General features: G+C 41.9%; 1 protein-coding gene across 1 annotated transcript; it reads right to left on the bottom strand.

Annotated features, from left to right (window-relative positions):
• Window positions 1–7,485: 7,485 nt before the first annotated feature.
• Window positions 7,486–19,509, bottom strand: eml2 (EMAP like 2). The gene is made up of 15 exons (XM_071514059.1): window positions 19,445–19,509; window positions 18,940–19,050; window positions 17,852–17,947; window positions 17,456–17,590; window positions 16,895–16,994; window positions 15,934–16,088; window positions 15,299–15,424; window positions 14,925–15,056; window positions 14,269–14,336; window positions 13,203–13,291; window positions 12,717–12,814; window positions 11,981–12,068; window positions 11,067–11,162; window positions 10,014–10,144; window positions 7,486–9,033 (listed from the first exon to the last, which is right to left on the bottom strand). The coding sequence occupies exons 1-15, from the start codon at window positions 19,493–19,495 to the stop codon at window positions 8,908–8,910; spliced, it is 1,602 nt and encodes a 533-aa protein (XP_071370160.1). The 5' UTR covers window positions 19,496–19,509; the 3' UTR covers window positions 7,486–8,907.
• Window positions 19,510–19,727: the final 218 nt, after the last annotated feature.

A 19,727-nucleotide genomic window follows, 5' to 3' on the forward strand; every position in this document is an offset into this window, starting at 1 on the left:
TTACACAGAATAAATATACAGCTAAAAACAAGGACAAACAAAATCAACGAGATGAACAGAGGTCTTAAAGTCTTAAACTCTCTTTTCCTCTTCATCTACGTCTCCCATTCATAACTGAAGTAAAGTGGTAATTCATGAGATTTTTTCTTTATTTTAGCTCCATCTCTGTTGCTAAGCGCTCATTGCTGTGGCGTTTCTGCACTGCACTTCCCAGAGATCACCTGTCAATCAAACAGAGTGGGAAGAGCTTGGATTTTCTGTTGACGCAGTTTGAGTTTCTCTTTTCTTTGTCTGTTCTTGTCATGGTGGCTATTGCTGCTCATGCTAACTACCCAGTTCTTCTTCTTCTGTTTATTCCAAACAAACCGGAAACATAAAACGCATCACTTCCTGTGCGCTAGAGGATTTTTCCTTGGGAAAGACCTACGAGGTGTTTAGAACAGACAATGGAAAAGCTTTCATGTACTGGATATAGGTTGAGTCATACGGTTTTATAAGAAACAGAGATCGAGAGCAGCAGCACTGGCATTTATTTACATGAAAACTGCTTGGATTATTCCTTTAATTGGTGAAATCAGTAAGGGATCTTATGTCTCTGCTACTTCATCTCCCCATTAGTCCTCTCCTGTCCAGTGGGCTGATTTATGTCAAACATATTCTGCTACTCTGCTGATCCGACTGAGACAAAATATGACTGCAGTAATCTCCTCTGATATGTAGCCCTCTCCATTTTCCTACTGTCTCAATAAAGAAAAACTGCCGAGGAGAGTGGACTGCTCAAACAATAAATCACAGCCCACTCCTGGAGTGATTTGCATCAAATCTGGTCTGCAGAGATGGGATATTAGCTTAGCTAAAGGCGGGGCTAGAAAATCTAAGAAGAGGCTGTGAAGAAGGTAATGCACAAGCAGAACTCTTCTTTGGTTTCAAAAAGCATGTAAGCAAAGATCTTTTGAAGCCACTAAATCTCTTTTTTTTTTCCTGGGGAATTTTCTGGGAAAAAGACAGTATCCAGATCGTAAATACTGATAAGGCCTTTTCTGTATATTTTATGAGGTAAAATTACTCCCCAAAAAATGATATATTCAGTGATATCTCTGATTGTCTGAGAAGGCATCAGGACTGGACGCGAGCCTAGAAACTGCTCTAGACAACGTGTTTGTCTCCAGTAGCTGTTTGGTAACTGAGGGGAAAGTGGATAAACATTTGTTTGTAATAAATCTCCCATAGATATCATCCCAGGGTTTGTGTTAGTCTTAGATGAAAATTTGTATGAAAGCGGAGGAGAAATACGACGCTGTGGAATGTGCCGCTGAATTACAGTAACTGGTTGTGCTCTATCAAAGAGAAAGGTTGTCAGTTCGATCAGATGAGATGAGATGAAACTTTAATGATCCTCGTTAGGAAGTCGGGTCAATACCCAGCATCGATCAGAGGGTAGCTGGTGTTACATCTGCACTGCACTTGGTATAATTACAGTAAACAAATGAGAGCTTGAGAGACGATTGTTAGCCTCTGTCCTGCACCAGTGGTACGGTTAGTGCGAGTGTTTCTCAAGATTAAAGTCGGCATTTTGAGAGCATCTTCCTTCCTTAATGTGATGTATTTCCTGTTGAAACAGGATGTTAGGGGCGGGACATAACGCAGGGAGGGATCATTCAAAAGTATAAACCAATGGGAGATCAGTTAGGGAGAGAAAGGCAGTTTTATTTGATGTCAGGGGTGGGATTGTTCAAAAATATGTGATGTTTTATTGGTTAGAATTTGTATTATTATTATTATTATTATTATAATAATAATAATTATTATTATTATTATTATTATTATGCCTCCTGGTACACAATGATGTCACCACTAAAGATTCTGTTTTCCAGGAAGTAAAAGTAATGAGATTTTGACATAAAAATACAAGAACTTTTTTTTTTTTTACATATTTTGGCATAAATTGTCAAGTAGGTGTATGGTATGACAGAGTGAGCTAAAAAGGCCAAAAAAAAGTCATTTTTCATTTCAGTATGACTTTAAGACCACAGTTCCCATAAACCCCAAAAACAGAGGATGTTGCTTCCTGCCCTTGTCCCCCTCCCTGAACAGTATAAACCTGTTGGAAGTGTTTTTTCCATCTTCCTTTCCCTCCTTCCACCATCTGCTGCCAGAAACTCTGAAAACTTTAGCTCCGTTTGCTCTGGAAGAACAGAACCTCTTCCTGTTTTGTGCCTTAACCATCACAGTCTTCCTCAGTCCCACATTACAAGCATCAATCCAACTATAAAATGTCTATTGCCTGAGACAATAAATACTGTCACCTTCAAATCCCCTCTCCTTCAGTCTCCCTTCCCCTCTCTCTTTTACAGTCTGTCTCTCTCGACTCAAGATAATGTGACGATCATTTAACAGCAGCACTGCGCCTTCCCGCTTGAGAGAAAGAGAAAGTGAAAGGAAGTACAGAAAGCATGCAAGGGCAAAGATGCTTGTGATTGTTTTGGAGATTGCTGTGAAATCCTCCTTCCTAACAGATGAGATAAGGAGAAACTGTAACGATGCCGGCGAGGAAAATGGGTCACTGCAGCAGCAAAGAGTAAAAATACATGAAGGAGGACATATTGATAGATGGTGCTGGCAGATCACAGTACTAAAAATAACACTAATGGCGAAGTTAAGTCTTTTATCACCTTTATCACTTTTTGAAATGTTGGTTGCATCAGCAACACAAGTGTGTTTTTTTTCTGGGAGGCTGATTAGCATAGAACTAGAGATAAAGTCATGGTTTTGAATCGGTCAGTGTATTGCACATATGAGCTGGTTACTGGAGGGCGGTTGATGTTACAGCTACAGTACGCATCATTTTTGCCGAAGTGCCTTTAAAGTGATGTTGAACTTTGGTAGTAGATCAAGAGTAGAATCAGGAAGGACAGGGGAAAAGAAAAGTACAGAAAACATGGGTTCACTCACAATGTGCATCTAAAAGTGGGAGTATTTGTTGTATTTGTTGTGTTCTTTCATCTTTCTATCTCATTTGATTTGAACTGCACTAGTTTACTTTTTAAGTCTTTTATCTTTTGTATCTCTTGTCTGTACTTTTGCACTTTTTAATTGTAAATCTTTTACCTTTACTGTATTTTTATCACTCTGTAAAGCACTTTGAATTGCCCCAGTGTATGAAATGTGCTATACAAATAAAGCTGCCTTGCCTTGCCTTGCCTAGTATCTTGGGTTGTGTATCTTCCTCCATGATAAAACCCCAAGATCAGTGATTCTGTTATCTGTTGCTCCAGTAGAATTACTGTATGTTTTTTTTCTCTCTCCATTCACTGCCATTGTATGGAGGAACAGTGTGAACATCAGACTTTTAGCACATGAACGAACGCAAACAATGTTTGAACAAGTCTAACACTGAAATCCGGTCGGAGGAAACTTATGCCAATGGAACAAAGAAAATAACACATTTATCAATAATTGTAAATAGGTGAAAAAAGTGAGAGACTCATTTTAGACATCAAAGTCCTGTGTCCCACATAAACATACTACTTTCTTTGTGGAAAATAAAAATGGAACAAGCATGAATAAAATTTGTTTTTTTCTGTGTAGACTAAACAAGTAGGCTACAGATCCTATACAGTCCCACGGTGCATGTGTTGAATTCCACTAACATCACTTAAACACCACAGGTAATAACGTTACCTACCGTTAAAGTTTGCAGGGCAGCAGAAGACGTAGATGTCTGTAAATCGGCAGGTAAATCGGTGGAGAGTGGGGCTCACTGTGTGGGACTCAATGTGGCATTTAGCCCATCGGCAGGAGGCCAACTCTTAGTCAAAGACGCCCTCTAGAGGCCATCTCATGAAGCGACATCTAACAAAGCGACAGATGTATGACTGACTGCCTGACCTGAATTTGGCTCCTGATGCCCTCGGCTGCGCTGTGGGGAAAAAAGAAATGTGCTCCCTAGGCAGATTTTGAATTGGGGACTATTGGTGATGACAGCCGGTTAGCATCCAAAGCCTTAATTGTAATTCGGGATGTGCCAAATAATTGATCAGTAAATGGGCCAGAGTCCCCTCCTGACCTGGAGTCCCCTCCTGCGGATCAAGCCCATAATTCCTAGCTACAGCCCCGCCTGCACCCAAAACTACACCAACTGCACTGTGCATGACCCTGCGCTGTAGGAGGGACAAACTCCAGTAACTGTACCCTGTAAATACCAGAAAACAGTGACAAAACAATATTTCACCCTTTTGAGGGTCAGGATCCTCCTCCATGTCCCCCCTGTCCTCCCTGTCCTCCCTGTCACCCTTGTCCTAAAGGTTGGTGTTTATTGTGTTAAAGTTTAGGGTATCGTATGTCTTGCACAGTTCCTTTGCTCTGTATGTGAGGTCCTGCTGTCCTTGTACCATGTATGTTGTCAGTAAATGCTGTTAAAGTCACCAATGCTACCAAGACAATTCCTGTTTATTTATTGCAGATTCAGACTGTGGAAGTAAATGGAATAGCTTGCATGCAATGTTGAGAGAAAGGTGTAATTCCCCACTAAGTTTTACTAGCATTGTTAAGAATTGCTAACAGGATGCTAGTGCCAACTTCTCAAAAACAAAACCTCTGCTGTGGAAAGTTTTTGAGGTTCCTAAAAGCTTCTACAAACCCATGAACCTTTAAAGGAAAAATCCACTGTTTTTTTGGTGTATTTTTCCTCCTGTGGATAACTGGCCAAATTGTAGTCCAGATATTTCCAGCAGCTACAATGGAGTTTGATAGGAGAAAATGTTTCTGGATCTAAAACATCAGCGGTAAACGTCAGGTTTTGGTGTCAGTCCCTCAGAATCAAAGAGCGAGGGCTTCTTCTTTCTAGAGCCGCCATTTTGCACCAAGAGACGTTCAACAATCATACAGGGAGAAATCCATCATAGAAGAGGAGAGAGACCAATTTCTCTACCCACAGGAGTAGGAGAGAGACCAGAATGCAATGCAGCTGAAAGACATGATGTGTTTTGAATAAAGCTCACTTTTTGTCGACTGGAGAAACTTGTTATTGCTATGCTATCGCTATCTCTGTCTCTCTCTCCACCTACACCTGTAACCCACAGCTGAAAGCAACATGTTCAGGCTTGTTCTCTGGGTGTTGTCGAAAGGCATTCTGGGAAACGTAGGAAATCACTAACTGAAGCAGATTGAGAGAAAGTGGGTACATCAAAAAAGTAAATAACATGACTTCATCACAAAATAACTCCTGGTGCTTTGAACAGATTGATATCTAACATCGTACGAGTATCTGAAGGTGGATTTCCCTTTAAGCCTGTTTGGGTTGCACCAGCAGCAACAGAGTCTTAAAGGATTAGAGTCCCTACAAACCTCCTTCCTCTTGTCCTCCTCACCACCCCTGTCCTTTAAAGTTGTTGTTTACGGTGTGGAGGTTGAGGGTCCTCGCTGCGTCTCCACCTCCTCTCCCTGCTCCTCCACCTCCTCTCCCCGCTCCTCCACCTCCTCTCCCCGCTCCTCCTCCACCTCCTCTCCCTGCTCCTCCACCTCCTCTCCCCGCTCCTCCACCTCCTCCTCCTCCCTGCTCCTCCACCTCCTCCACCTCCTCTCCCCGCTCCTCCACCTCCTCTTCTCCCTGCTCCTCCACCTCCTCTCCCCGCTCTCCCCGCTCCTCCACCTCCTCTCCCCACTCCTCCACCTCCTCTCTCCGCTCCTCCACCTCCTCTCCCTGCTCCTCCACCTCCTTTCCCCGCTCTCCCCGCTCCTCCACCTCCTCTCCTCGCTCTTCCTCCTCCTCTCCCCGCTCCTCCACCTCCTCTGCCCGCTCCTCCTCCTCCTCTCCCCGCTCCTCCACCTCCTCTCCCCGCTCCTCCACCTCCTCTCCCTGCTCCTCCTCCTCCTCTCCCTGCTCCTCCACCTCCTCTCCCCGCTCTCCCAGCTCCTCCACCTCCTCTCCCCGCTCCTCCTCCTCCTCCTCTCCCCGCTCCTCCTCCTCCTCCTCTCACTGCTCCTCCACCTCCTCTCCCCTAACCCAAGTGGTGTTGACAGGAAACAGACCCTCATGACCACAACACTAACCCAACCTGACCCTGCTTACCGGCTGGTATTCATGTGATGAGTACCAGTCTTCCTCCTTGGCCCTGACCTCATTCTCTTCATCCTGTCCTCCTCCTGCCCTCCTTTTAAAGGAGAAACACACCATCAGGTACTCTGTGAAGTTCAATGTAATCCAGGAGTTATTTTGTAACTCTTGGAATACATAACTTTTGTAAGTGTTATAATTTTTTTTTTTTTTTATTGTACCCACTTGTCCTTCAACCTGCGTCATCTACTTCCATTTCAGCTAGTGATGTCCTACGTTTCCCAGAATGCCTTTCAACAACCCAGAGAGAACGGGCCTGAACTTGTTGCATTCAGCTGTGGGTTATAGGTGCAGGTGGAGAGAGAGATAGTGATAGCGAGATCAAGAGCAAGCAAGCAAGTTTTTCCAGAGAAGAAAAAGAAGAAGAGTCGCCCCTTACTCAAAACACAGGTATCTTGTAGCTGCATTGTGTTCTGGTCTATTGAGGCTACTGTGGGTTGACAAATTGGTCTCTCTCCTCTTCCATGATGGATTTCTCCCTGTATGATTGATGAATGTTGGTGCAAAATGGCGGCTCTAATAAGAAGCTTAACATTTTTCTGCTCTCAAAATTGCAGCTGCTGGAAAACATCTGGACTTTGCTCCAGTTATCCACAGGAATAAAAAAAAAAAATACACCAGCAAACAACAAAATAGGCCCAGAAATGCAAAGCGCATACATCACCGACAGTTGTTTTTAACAGTGTAGGGTGGATTTTTCCTTTAACCGTTATTTAACCAAGATGACCAAGCATGCATGCTTACTTATGGCAACAGAGGGAGGGTTACAATCACACATTCACACCTGGGAGCTTCTCTGCACAACAACAGTCTTCCACTGTTGCCCACTGAGCGTCTTCACTGGAGGACCTGGGAGTGAAGTGAAGCTCAAAGGCACCTCCAGTCCTGTTGTTGCCGGAGGGAAGAGAAGGTCTTGTTTTCCCAAATAAGACCTTCCTGACCCTCCTGACCTTTTCCTGGCTGTTCCAGGTATTCGAACCAGAGACCTTCTGGTCACAAACATGCTTCTCTCTAACCGTCACACGCTGTTGACTGTCAATAGATAGAAGTCACCACAACATCCTCAGGAAAATCCCCCCTATTCTCCCCCTGTTGTTTTTATTCTTAAATACTACTAGTACTACTACTACTACTTCAGTTTCTGTATAGCCGCCTCAGGAATTGAGCGCAAAGTGATTTGTATACAAAGTAAAAATCCAAAGTAAAAGCAAGGGGGAAACAAATAAAACAATATGTAACAAAAGAGATTAAAGACTAAAGGAAGGCACATATAAAAGATAAAAATAAATAAAAAGTCATGAGCCATACATCAACTAGATGATACGAGCAAAAAAAAAAGAGCCAAAACCTCTCCACTTAATAGTACTTGGGTAAAAACTTTATTAACAAAACAGAAGAAGGCAAAGCTTACGCTCACTTCTACAGTACAGTAGCCTACATTACCCTTCTGTCCACTGCCAAAAGTGCCACAAGAACCATAATAATAATAATAACATCCATCATTGTTATAGTTAAATATTAAAATAACACAGCCACTCGGATATACTGCATAATATATATTTACTCTATAGACCTTTTGCGACATTAACAGCATCTACAGGAGGAGGGCGGCCTCGGACATGCTAATTCTCTTGCATTGTAGCGCCATCTAGTGCCTCCTCAGCACAGTACAGTTACAGTAGTAGTACAATCAGAAACACAGGAGCCCGGGGGGAGGTGGCTAAATGGGAGGCTTGGGACAGAACAGACACGTCATACCGTTCACAATCTCCGACAACAATCTTTAATAATTACAATCTTCACCTTCAGGGTTTGGGTTAAGGTTCGGTAACCAGGCCGAGGGATGAAAAGGTTTAAGATAAGAGGACAAAGGGGTTAAAGGGACGGGGATGAGATAATTAAGGTTTAGGCACGGTTAGTTAGGACTAATGCTAAGGTCATTGTCATCCCAAGTTTACCATGTAGTCACCACCACCAGCAGCCAGCCGGAGGGGAGGGGGGGGGTTAAGGTTTGTTAGATAGCAAAGGAAGGATGGTTTTTGGGGTTGGGTGCAGTTAGGATGCCAGGGTCAGGGTCAATTCATGAAGGAACTCATCAATTCCAATTCAACTGAGGAACTGGAATTGAATTGGAATTTCAGGAAGTTTAATTTAATTAGATGAAATTCCGGGAAATTCCATGTTTATTTATTTATTTATTTTTTTAACCACATATCTGAGATTACACATAGTGTTATATATTATCAATACTGAATATCACAAAATGTTAAAGGGACCTTTTAGCTGGTATTTGATGCAGAACATGCAATCGTAATCCATACATGTCTTTTATTTGATTCATAATGTTTGATTTATAATGTTAGGAAGTCAAGACAAATTCTCTTAGAAGAAGGAATTTAATGGAATTCAATTCTATTTCCTAATAGCTGGGTGACATTCACATTCCAGCTCCAGGAACTGAATTGTAATTTCCCGTACATTCTCAGTTCAGTTCATGAATGGCCCCAAACCTGTAGGATTCACTTCCTGCATGGCAACAAGTGCTTTCTCTCCACTCTATTACAAACTGCAGGGCTACATTTGATATTCTGTTTATTTCAGAGATACAACACTCTCATGCTCTGCCTGGTCTGGTGTGACATCTGGTTTTGTTGGTCAGGTTGTTTGTAATAGGCACAGACGTGCTGCCCTCCGGTGGGCAGGAGGAAACAGTGAAGGGCTGACGGGGGTTAAGAGAGGACGCCGTTTTTCCCCGCCCGTGGTGATCCGGGAGACGGGGAGGCCGGCGTTGCCTAGGCGACCACCCACTGCAGGACGCTGGTGTCTTTCCCGCCGGTGGAGATCAGGTGACTGTCGTCGTGCAGGAAGGCTACGTTGGTCACATGACTGCTGTGGCCACCGTACATGTGGCTCGGAGCCTGTGGAGGGGGCGGGGCAGAGAGGAGGAAGGGATGTAGTAACAGAGAAGAAGAGAAGAGGAGACAACTGCCATTAGCTGATATATAATAATAAATAAGACCAGCTATTGTGCTCCTACAACATGTATGGGGTCTCATCTAGTTTCCATCTTTCTATCATTTCAAATAACGAAAACAAATTGGATCTATAACATTCAAACCTTGGATAATTGTTTGAATGCAGGTTTTGAAAAAAAAAATATATATATTCTGCCAGTTTTTGCATCAGCACCAACCAAACTTGCATTTGGTAGTAGGCTTATAGTTTGTGTAAAACCCTGCAGACAAGGTTCAGTGCAAGAGAGTCTAAAAACCTAAGAACATGTTGTCTCTATTTGTGGCTTCTGAGTTTCTGTGTAAATGGAAGCCAGCTTGTCTAAACGGACAATTAAGTTTACAACTGGAGTTTACACAGCCGTGGTTTGGAACCAGGACTTTAACTTTATAAAACAGGCCTAACCTTGATTGAGAGCAGAGGGGACATTAAGCTCGTCTCAAGGCATTTCTATGGAGCGTGACGCTACACAAAAGAAAAGCCTGGTGGGAACTGTGTGCGTTACGGACTTGGCCCGGTCCCAAACTGAAACCCTGCTAGTCTTTTGTCACCATTGCTGATGTTGCATTTTGTTTCACTGTGTAAATTAAAATCACAATGTAGGCAGAACAGGGAGGAAGGACGAGGCAGAGAGGCACGGCTTTCTGCTCTGGACCTGTTTCTGCTGAAAAGTGGAAAAGGTCAACGTCTGTGCAACTGGAGGAAACTAGAGTAGAGCAGAGCTAATCGCTAATATGCCCAAGGGACAAACTGAAAACACATGACACCAAAAATATCAATATAATAGCACTAAATATATGCATACAAAAACAGTAACACTGCCACACGACTCTCCGAGAAGTGCTAATAATATAGACCCACAGTTAGAGGACTGAATGTGACTGACCCTTGGTTGAGAGCAGGGGAAGGAGAACAAGTGCACTTTGCCAAAGTCGTCAGCAGAGGCCATCAGGGAGCCGTTATGTGACCTGCACACGGCGTTGATGTCCGTACCGTCCGCCCCGTCTGGCCACACTCCTGAGAGAGAGAGGGTGAGAGATAGAGAGAGGGTGAGAGAGAGAGACAGAGAGAGAGAGAGAGAGAGAAAGAGAGAAAGAGAGAGAGAAACATCAGGTTTCCCTTCCCATTCTCTTTCCGGCTGCTACAAGAAGCTGAGATGTGGTTTGATCAAACTTCCACTTTCATGAATGCAAAATGATCACTTCTCCCTTCAGTTCACAACTCATGACGCATCAGATGCACATTACTGCCCTTACTATTGTAATGTTGGCAATCTAAGAATTTAAAGCTGCACTCGGCAAGGTTTGTATGTTAAAAAAACTCAACCCGTGTCATCAGCCTAAATCACAAAGTGTTGCTGCAACAGAGAAGAGTGTCCCATCTCCACTTGTTGAGATGCTGTAGATTCACCCTGTTTGCCCAAATGAAATTCTGGTGTCAGGTATGGACACTTGCGACGAAAGTGATGAATCCAAACTTGAGAGTGAAATCCAAACTGTCTCCTAACCAGCAGTGAGCAGCGCTCCGTCCAGAGAAAGCTGGACTAACCAACGTTAGATCATCTCCTCTCTCGTCTCTTTGGTTTCTTTGGTATAAAGCAGTGTGACGTTTCCTGACCTCGCACTACAGGATTTCTGAGTATTGAAGTTAACATTTTTCAAACAGATACCTCTCGCTGCCATTTGGAGCTGCCAACGTGCGAAATTTCCTACTCTTTTACTCATTGCAAATTGCTCTGGGTAAGAACATCAACTAAATGCTGAAATGTGAATGTAATAATTCAGTGGTTGACCAATCTGTGAAGGAGGAGGAGTGGCCCGGGGGTTCAGGTGGGTGGTGAGCTCACATACCTTGGTGGTAACGCATCAAAATATAATTGTGAGGAAAATCACATATGAATAAGAGCATAACTGAATATGAACAGTGAGTCGCGGCTCACCGAAGCTGCTGAAGCCCAGAGTGCAGGTGGAAGTGGCCCACTCCAGGTTGCGCACAGTGTCCATGTTGGTCACATGTTTCCCGCTGGACGCTTCCCCTGAAACAAGACAAGCAGGCTGCCATCAGGCTCCGTACTGCGTGCAACAACAGTCAGCGTGTCACGTGTACATTTATAAACATTTTGAAGATACGAGTCATGACTCTAAACTAGGGCAAGGCATGATTCCATACAATCATTTATCGTCTTTCAATGGAATCATACTATGAAGAAATAATGATATTGAGTTATCATGATACACAATTCTGCTGTCTAAATGAATAATAAAAAGCAAATACTAATTAAAATATCTCAAAAATTGAGATTTGAAACTGGGGAATATTATTTTTAAAATGGCACTTTTATCATCCATAATATCACCAATGTGATGAACATTAGCTTGATTATTTAACATGTGTTTTTGCATTCTGTATATTAGCAGATATCAATATTGAAGTCATTTCTTATGATTATTGACATTAATTTTGTCCATATTGGCCAGCCGTACTAAAACATGCATGAAGCGTAAATAGCACAATACTGTTTACACTATGAGGAACTGTAAAAAATCCCTCATACTGCCCATGTTTCCTTGTGTGAAAGACAGAGGTAAAACAGAAGACATGATTTCTGTTGTGATCTCAACATTAGATGCCAATAGAAAATGGAGGACATCTCTGGCTGTGACCAGTGTGTTATAATTTGTTGCTTGGCTCTTGCAAAACGTGTTTGATTTGTGTATTAATACTGTAGACTGCTGGCTGTGTACCATTATCAGGGAGTGTATGTTGTTTAGGGGGTTCATTATGTCAACATGCACCCAGTTACAGAGCCAAGAGACTTGGTAAGAACTGTGCCCACTAAAGGAGGCGGCTTACAGAAGAGGATCTCGTAGTCTCCTGAGTTGGTGACGAGGTACTGGCTATTTGCCGACCAGTCAAGGTGGGTGACGAAGCTGGAATGGCCCTGGGGAAGAGGGAGAATCAGTGTTAATTTCCTTTGAAACAGATCACACATGAAAAACAGTGTGTTTTTCAGACTGACCATCAGGCATTTTAGAGTTTATCCAGTGAGGTTTTAAAGGGTTTCATAAGACCATGGGTGGTAGAATTTACTCAATCCTTAGAGAAGCATGTAATCTTTTAACTGGAAAATTACCAAATTTCATTCATTCCAAACACTATCCATTTTGTTGAAAATTTGATAACAGTCAATGTGCTTTACTGCTGTGCCAGCAATAATTTTTTTCCTCATCATTTCTCTCAATTTTGAAGGAACCTTTTCTTCTACATTAAGCATTTAGCTGATGCTTTTATGATGCAGAACTTAAACTAAAGGGGTCAATAAAGTACACAGTTGTACAGAATGTGAGCATCGCCTGCTTTTTCCAACAAAACTAAGAAACAGAACAGGTGAATCCAGGTGAAAGCTATATGATCCATTTTTTGATTTCACCTGTTGAGTCAACTTCAGTCAAGTAAGAGAGCTGTAGGTGAAGGGGAGGCCAGGCTAAAGAAGGATGTTTAAGCTTTGAGACAACTGAGACATGAAGCTCAATATTAGGAACGTGGTCCTCATATTTTATACACCAAGTGAATTATCATATATACTTACAGTGCATTTCCCCACGCGGCTGTACTTTCTGCCGTTCTCTGTCACGGCATAGATGTAAACAAAGTTGTCATGGGAACCGACAGCCAGGAAGTTACCATCTATGGACAGGGGAGGATAAGAGTTAATGGTTCTATTAGCAGAAAACTAAAGCTAGTACAATGAAACATTACACAGTGGAGGAAGAATAACAGCTGTTGGGTTTGTGTGTTTTATGCTGTTGGGTTGGTGACATGCACAGACTGGACACACTGGATCTGGCCTGTGTAAATGTGGGACTGTGTTCAATGCTGGTAACTGTCTGGCAACTGATGGAAGTATTAAATACACTCAGATCACCAGTGACATCGCCACAGTATGCTAATCTGTGTGTAGACAGATGTGCTGCCGATTAATGATTAAATAGAAAACAAAAGATAAGATGTTCAGCTTGTTTAATCTGATTCTCCCAGTAGTTTGTTGCACAGAATGAAGTGTACAGTTCTGTACCTGGAGAGTACTTGATGTTGGAAATGATCTCGTTGCCGTCTGTGTGCATAGAAACAAGGTCCCTGGTGTCAGTGTCCAGCACCAACCACCTGTAACACACACACACACACACACACACACACACACACACACAAACTCAATATTGACTAAATGTCATCTAATGTAATGTAATGTTTCCCTGTAATGTTTCCCTATCAAAAAACAAACAAAAACAACAACAACAAAAACAACTTGGATACATCTGATCTGATGTTTGTGAAGAGAAGAAGTATGCAAATATTCTAATTATTATTACCATTACGATTATTACAGTAATAGAAGTTGCAGAATCTATAGCAGTAGGAGTACTACTGCATAATAACAGTATTTGTAACTACTGTACCATGTTTTTTTTGTTTGTATTGTACCATGTACCCATTTTTAATTTTTACATACTAATACTGTACTTCTTTAAATACTACCGCAAAAAGAGACCTATTCCGTAATTTAAATTACAAACTTTGCATGGTTCTAATGTTAAATGTGTTCTACAGTGATTCTCAACCTTTTTCATATCAAGGACCCCTAATTTAGTCCACATTAGAGCCACGGACCAGTTGATGTGATTTTGTCTCTCAGACCCAAATCTGAGAATATTTTTATTGTTAGATGTGATTTTGTCCAGAATTCCATGACTATCTGTATTGTAGATAGAGAGATAACAGTGAAACTATGATCAAAATAGTAATTCTTCTACATTCTCTAACTGTGTTAACTGAAATAATGCTGAAGTTTAACAATTCATCCATTTGCTGTGGACCCCCTGAAACCCCGTCAAATACCCCTGGTGGTCCACAGACCCCACGTTGAGAACCACTGTTCTACCGGAGCAAACCGCCAAGATTCACTGATGCCTCTTATACAATCTATGGCTTTATACAGTCATTGCCTTAGGAAGTTTATTACTTGGTGTCTTATGTAACTGTTTTATTGTAACTGTGACGTTACTGTTTAGTTTCTGAATGTATCTGTTGGGGGGAAAACATCTGTAACGGGCTGCTACACTGGACATGTAATCAGGGCCGACCTTCCAGACATGGTCCCCACCGCCAGGACAGCTCCACTGGGATGGAAGCCTGCAGAACGCCCGGGGTCCTGGAGACAAGGAGGGGAGGAGAGGATGTGTTACTTTATTTCATTAATTATTAGAGACATATACTGTATCTTCTTACTGTGGCTTGCTGCCAATTGTAACTTTATGTATTCAATTGTTTGTCATATTCTAATATTGCCCTTCAGTTTTCATCTGAACTGTTTGGACTGTTTGAACTGACTTCCTCTTTCCCTAAGTCCTTGGAAATATGTATTTTTTCTTAAAGGGGCAGTAAGTAAGATTTGACTCTGCCATGGCACAAAATTACTATAATAATATATCTGTGGGGGGTTGATGTGGTTGTTGATCAATACCAATGACTCAACGATTACTTCTCCATAATGATTTCTGGCTTTCAAAACTGACTTTCCAGCCCAGACTCTGTTTTGGAACAAAGACCCCCGACCCACTGGAGTTTTAAGACTCCTGTGACAGAAACTTGCAGGAGCTGATCAGTCCTATCAGTGTTGTTGCAATTCCTACTCGTTGCCAATAGAGGGCAATACAGCTCATAGATAACTTAATGCCCCTTTAAGTGACCTTTCTGGTTGAATAAAAGGTTAAATGTTCTCCACCCTGCTCCTCCTCACCTCGATGGTCTTGCTCCAGAGGGGCTGATGGGAGTTGGTGTCCCAGAGGTGGACCTGTCTGTCCTGGGAGCAGGTGACAAACTGCTCCATGGACGGATGGATGTCCAGACCCCACAGCTCATCTGTGTGGCCCTGTAACAAAGTACATGCTGCTTTATCCAAAGCATCTTATTGCTCCGCGAGTGTGAACAATTTTAGCATGAATGTCAGTGTTGTCCATTGAGTTATATAAGACTCTTGGATTAGAGAATGAGAGAGGGATGGAGAAAAAGATGGAGAAAACAACAAAGGAATTCCTCCAATTTGCACTTCTTTTAGGATAAAACGTGTGTGTGTGTGTGTGTGTGTGTGTGTGTGTGTGTGTGTGTGTGTACCTGAACAATAGGAGTCAGTGTATCAGGGAAGGCAGCTCTGATGATGGCGTTCTTGGTGGTTCCTATGAAGAGTTCTCCTGGTTTTCCCTCAGCCAAAGCGCGAACAGGACCGAACGACTCGCCCACCTGACACACATAAAACACGCTTCTGATTACACAAGCTTAAAGTGCATTTGTTTTGAAAGTGCACACTTTACACACTTTACAAGTGACAGAGGCTACTAAAGGCAAACGAAAATGATAATAACCAAAGTGAGCATGGAGGACAAGGAACTCAAAGCCAGTAAGACTTACAACACTATAACAACAAGGTAGAGACAGTAGATGACAATAAAAGCTCATTCTTTGGTCAAAAAAAAAAAAAAAAAAAAGAAAAACTAAAAAGTGTTATGATGCCATCGAACAGCCAGCCACTCTTAAGGTCTAAATACAGTGTTAGAGCTTGTCTTGGTTGCAGTTTTTGCCAAAGTCATCCATCTTTAATCTTTTTTTTAGATTACCATGTTGTTTATGGTCTAATATCTATTTGAGGGAACCGCTGTCATACACTTTACTGCTGCAGCAACCCGCTCTCTCCTCAGGGTTAATAAGGTTCATCTCATCATGTTGTGTCCAGGACAGCTGAGTCGTCTCACCTCCATCTCAGACTGCTTGCTGTAGTCGTGGTCCCACAGCACCACCCTGCGGTCCTTCCCCCCTCCAGACACCACAGTGCCGTCCTTCAGGACACACACAGAGAAGATCCCGCCCTCGTGGGCCCCCGACACCACCTGGCTGATACGGTTCCCACCTGTCAATCAGAAAGAAAATTTTGCTGAGTTTCTTAGTTATGATGCAGTGATAACCTTTAACCTTCTCAACATGGTGGAAAAATCTATTCTTATTTATTTATGTCAGTCAACTACTAAATCAACTTTCTCATATACCTTTCTCCTTGTTCTTGCAAAGAAACTGGTAGTATTGTAGCAAGTGTTTTTTAAAAGCAAGAAGCAAATCCACATCATCCCTTTCAGGACGTACATGTTTGTTTATAGTTTTATAACATTAGCTTGTTTGATTTAGGTTTTGCATATTGTCTGTTGTACTTTACCCATCCTGGGCTTAATCCTTTGTTGAGGATGTGATGTTCCCATAGTGAGCTTGTTAAGTACATGTTAGCAGTATCATAAGTTGTTAAGCTGTAGTAGTGAGCCATTATTGGTGATTAGATTTTTTTTTTTTTTGTTATCATTTCAGGTTGCTTTTCAAAACTTGTTTTCCAAGATCCTTACAGCTGGCAACCATGTATGCACTAAGTTTGTTTTCACTTTCACTTCTCACAACATCCTCATGTCCTTTCCACATTTTCTCACTACTTCATCTCTCCACTTTCTGAAGTTTAAGTTCTCAGTGTGGTCAGCAACATTTCTTCATTCTTTCATGCAGTTCCTAGGAGAACAGCACTGCTGTGTTCAATGACATTTTCATATTACAGTGAACAACCAGTCTCTCAGTGTTTGGAGATTTAACGTATAAATATGTTAATAAATGAAGCGACTGGGTGAAAGTTAAACTGTCTAGTGTCCTCTGGAGCAGCAGGATGAGGTTGGATTCTACCTTTGGCCCAGACGTAGATGTTTCCACTGGAGTCTCCTGTGATGGCGTCTCCGTTCTCAGCAAACGCCACACACAACACATACTTTGGCTTTTCATGTTTCTAGAGACAGAGAGTGAGACAAAGAGTGTTACTTATGTGAACCAGTGTCTAATTTACACAAGTTAAAGGCCATGCATTTGTTTTAAAACAAGTGGTAGCAGACGTGTGCTGGATGAAAGAGTCATGAACAGTGGTTCAAAAAGGAATATCCACTTTCTGTAGTTTAAGACTGATGAAGACCTAATGTGCGGATATTCCTTTTTGAACCATTATTTAAAAAAAAAAACATGTAAGGCCTTATTGTATTTTTCTCAAATCCACCAATTTTCAATGACTGTCAAGGCCCTCGGGAACCCTGGGGGCTTCTGGTGACCGACATGGTATGAAGACAGCAAATGACAACCGATTTTTCACCACAGTGTGAGTTAACAGAGTTGATTTGAGATTGGGAGGAGGGTGTTGTGATATTTCCGGAAGACAGCGAAACTCATAAAGGAGGTTAAGGAGGCACTTGTCCGCACCTCGAACAGGCCCTGTCTCTTGGTGAGCGTGTTTCCCTCCATGGTCCAGAAGTTGATGTGAGATTTCCCACAGGTCACAATCAGGTTGGCGTCCATTGGGTGAAACACGGCTCCCAGTACAGAGTCGTTGGAGCACTGGAGAGACAGGAGGCATGAGGAGTAAAGCATCTTTCTCTATTGTAAACAAAGACCAAGTCGGTGCTCTAAACAGAATATATCTATAATATTAAAATCATATTAAAATCTAAGCCAATGTTGTTGAGTAAAAGTAATTCATCAAGTTGGTTCTCTGCATTGACTGATCCTTAAAGTTTAGAACCAGGAATCAATATCTGCAAAGAAACAGTTGTATCAAGGGGATCAGGGTCAGGGGTCAAAGGTCAGGGGTCAGAGTACCTTGACATCAGCCAGTTGCTTCTCCTTCTGCCAGTTCCAGACCGACAGGATGTGATCGTTGGCATCGTCCACAGCGCAGAGGAAGGCGCCGCCGTTCTGAGGAGCAGAAGAAGAGCTGGAGCTTCACTATGCAACAGGACACTAGAAACATTTCAATGTTGTTGTTTTTATTTTGTCAAAATCATGCATGTTTATAACTGATGTTTCATTTGTAATCAATGCCTCTGTGCACTGTACTCTCCAGGTGACAGTTGGGATCAGTGCATTTTCAATTCAGTCAATTCACAAAGTGAGCTGTGATGAAAATTCAAAATCTGGACATCTTTTGCCATGAAAAGGTTCTTATATCCAATAATAAATGTTCTATCATTATGCAAACAGCATTTTCATTCACTCAGGAACTAAGATATTTTGGATAAAAACATCCACCAAATGGCAATTTGGATTTAAAATTGAAACAGTTTGAACTGAGTGAATTGGATGCATCTAGCAGCTGATAATGAAATAAATGCTGGATAATGTAATAACATGTCAAAATGTGATAAAAATGTCCATCTAAATGGGTCCAACATGTAATAAGAGCTGTTGATGTAATGAATAACATCTCATTATCACATTAACCAGTGATTATTACTTGAAAGGGGTGTAAATAACTGATGATGTAATAATAATATTGACTAATAATGTAGCACTTCAGTCATTACAGTATTAGTCAATATTACTTCAGTTACAAGTATGTTACACCCCTTATGAAGTGATAAATGCCGGTTAAAGTAATAATTTAATAATACAATGACATATATATTACATTATCCAGAAATACATTACAATATCAGGTTTCATTACATTTTTACAGAATTTAGCGGGACAATTACATTTTGACAAGTTATTACTTTATCAGTTGCTATAACACAAATCGACCCCAACCCCGCCGCAGACATAAAGACATGAAATTAATTGAAAGACCTCAGACTTTGATTCACTTGTAAATCCCCAGTCATTATCTAACTGAACTGTCCACAGTGAATCCGGCCTCAGCGCCAGCCTGTAAAATCCTCTGTAACCCGACCGGATGTGAAGCGGCTTACCGACTTGGAGAAGGCGACGCAGGTGACGGCCCGGTCAAACACACCCATCCCGATCACATGCAGGGTGTTGAGGCTCACAGAGTCCCACACACGAACATGAGGAGCCAGCAGCTGAACACACACAGGACATCACATCAGAGAAATAAAACACACTCAACTCAGCTAGTTAGAGAAGCTCATTTGGTGCAGAGAACCAACAGTGTGTGACGACCTGAGAAGAGAAACTATCCACACTGATACAAGAATTAAACAGAAAATTGGAGATGAAGTACGACTGAACATTGGTTTTTGAACATGGATAATTTTTCTTCTTTGAAGGACAAAGGTGAAAGGACAACAAAAGAGGAAAAGAAGTTAAATTGCAAGAGGGTTTTAAGAAAAAAAACATAAAAACACAATTTTGCTGCTGCTTTTGAATATGTAGCTTTGTTTTTTTAACCACACTTAAAGTTGTAGTATTATTTAACGGTGAGTGAACAAGTGTGACTGTCGATGTTCACAGTACCTTCCCATCTTTAGAGTTTCCAGCCACTTGTCCCGTTGCTATGGTAACCATGTCAGGATGCACACTCAAGCTAAGGAGAGAAAACATAGAAATTGTTCTCATTATTATTTTTGCCCCTCAAGAGACATTCCTTTCAGCTTTAGGGAAAAATACAGAAAATTGCAGACAGATGATTACAGATGATTGGTGGAAAAGTGATTCCAATACACAACCAAAGTGCGTGCATCACTTTGCAAAATGTAAACAATTTTATCCCAAAAAAAGAAATGGAGACTGCCATCAC

The sequence above is a fragment of the Centroberyx affinis genome, unplaced genomic scaffold, assembly GCF_046629955.1.
Source record: "Centroberyx affinis isolate AG114_WGS23_722 - 3 ecotype Tasmania unplaced genomic scaffold, CSIRO-AGI_Caff_v1 ptg007912l_1, whole genome shotgun sequence".
Classification (NCBI taxonomy): domain Eukaryota; kingdom Metazoa; phylum Chordata; class Actinopteri; order Beryciformes; family Berycidae; genus Centroberyx; species Centroberyx affinis.

Excerpts from the sequence above, each read along its gene's own strand:
- eml2 (XM_071514059.1), bottom strand. The coding sequence starts at position 19,495 with ATGGTTACCATAGCAACGGGACAAGTGGCTGGAAACTCTAAAGATGGG. Across the intron at positions 16,995-17,455 it reads AGAGACAGGGCCTGTTCGAG|AAACATGAAAAGCCAAAGTA; the intron begins GTGCGGACAAGT and ends CTCTGTCTCTAG. Across the intron at positions 16,089-16,894 it reads CATCTACGTCTGGGCCAAAG|GTGGGAACCGTATCAGCCAG; the intron begins GTAGAATCCAAC and ends TCTGATTGACAG.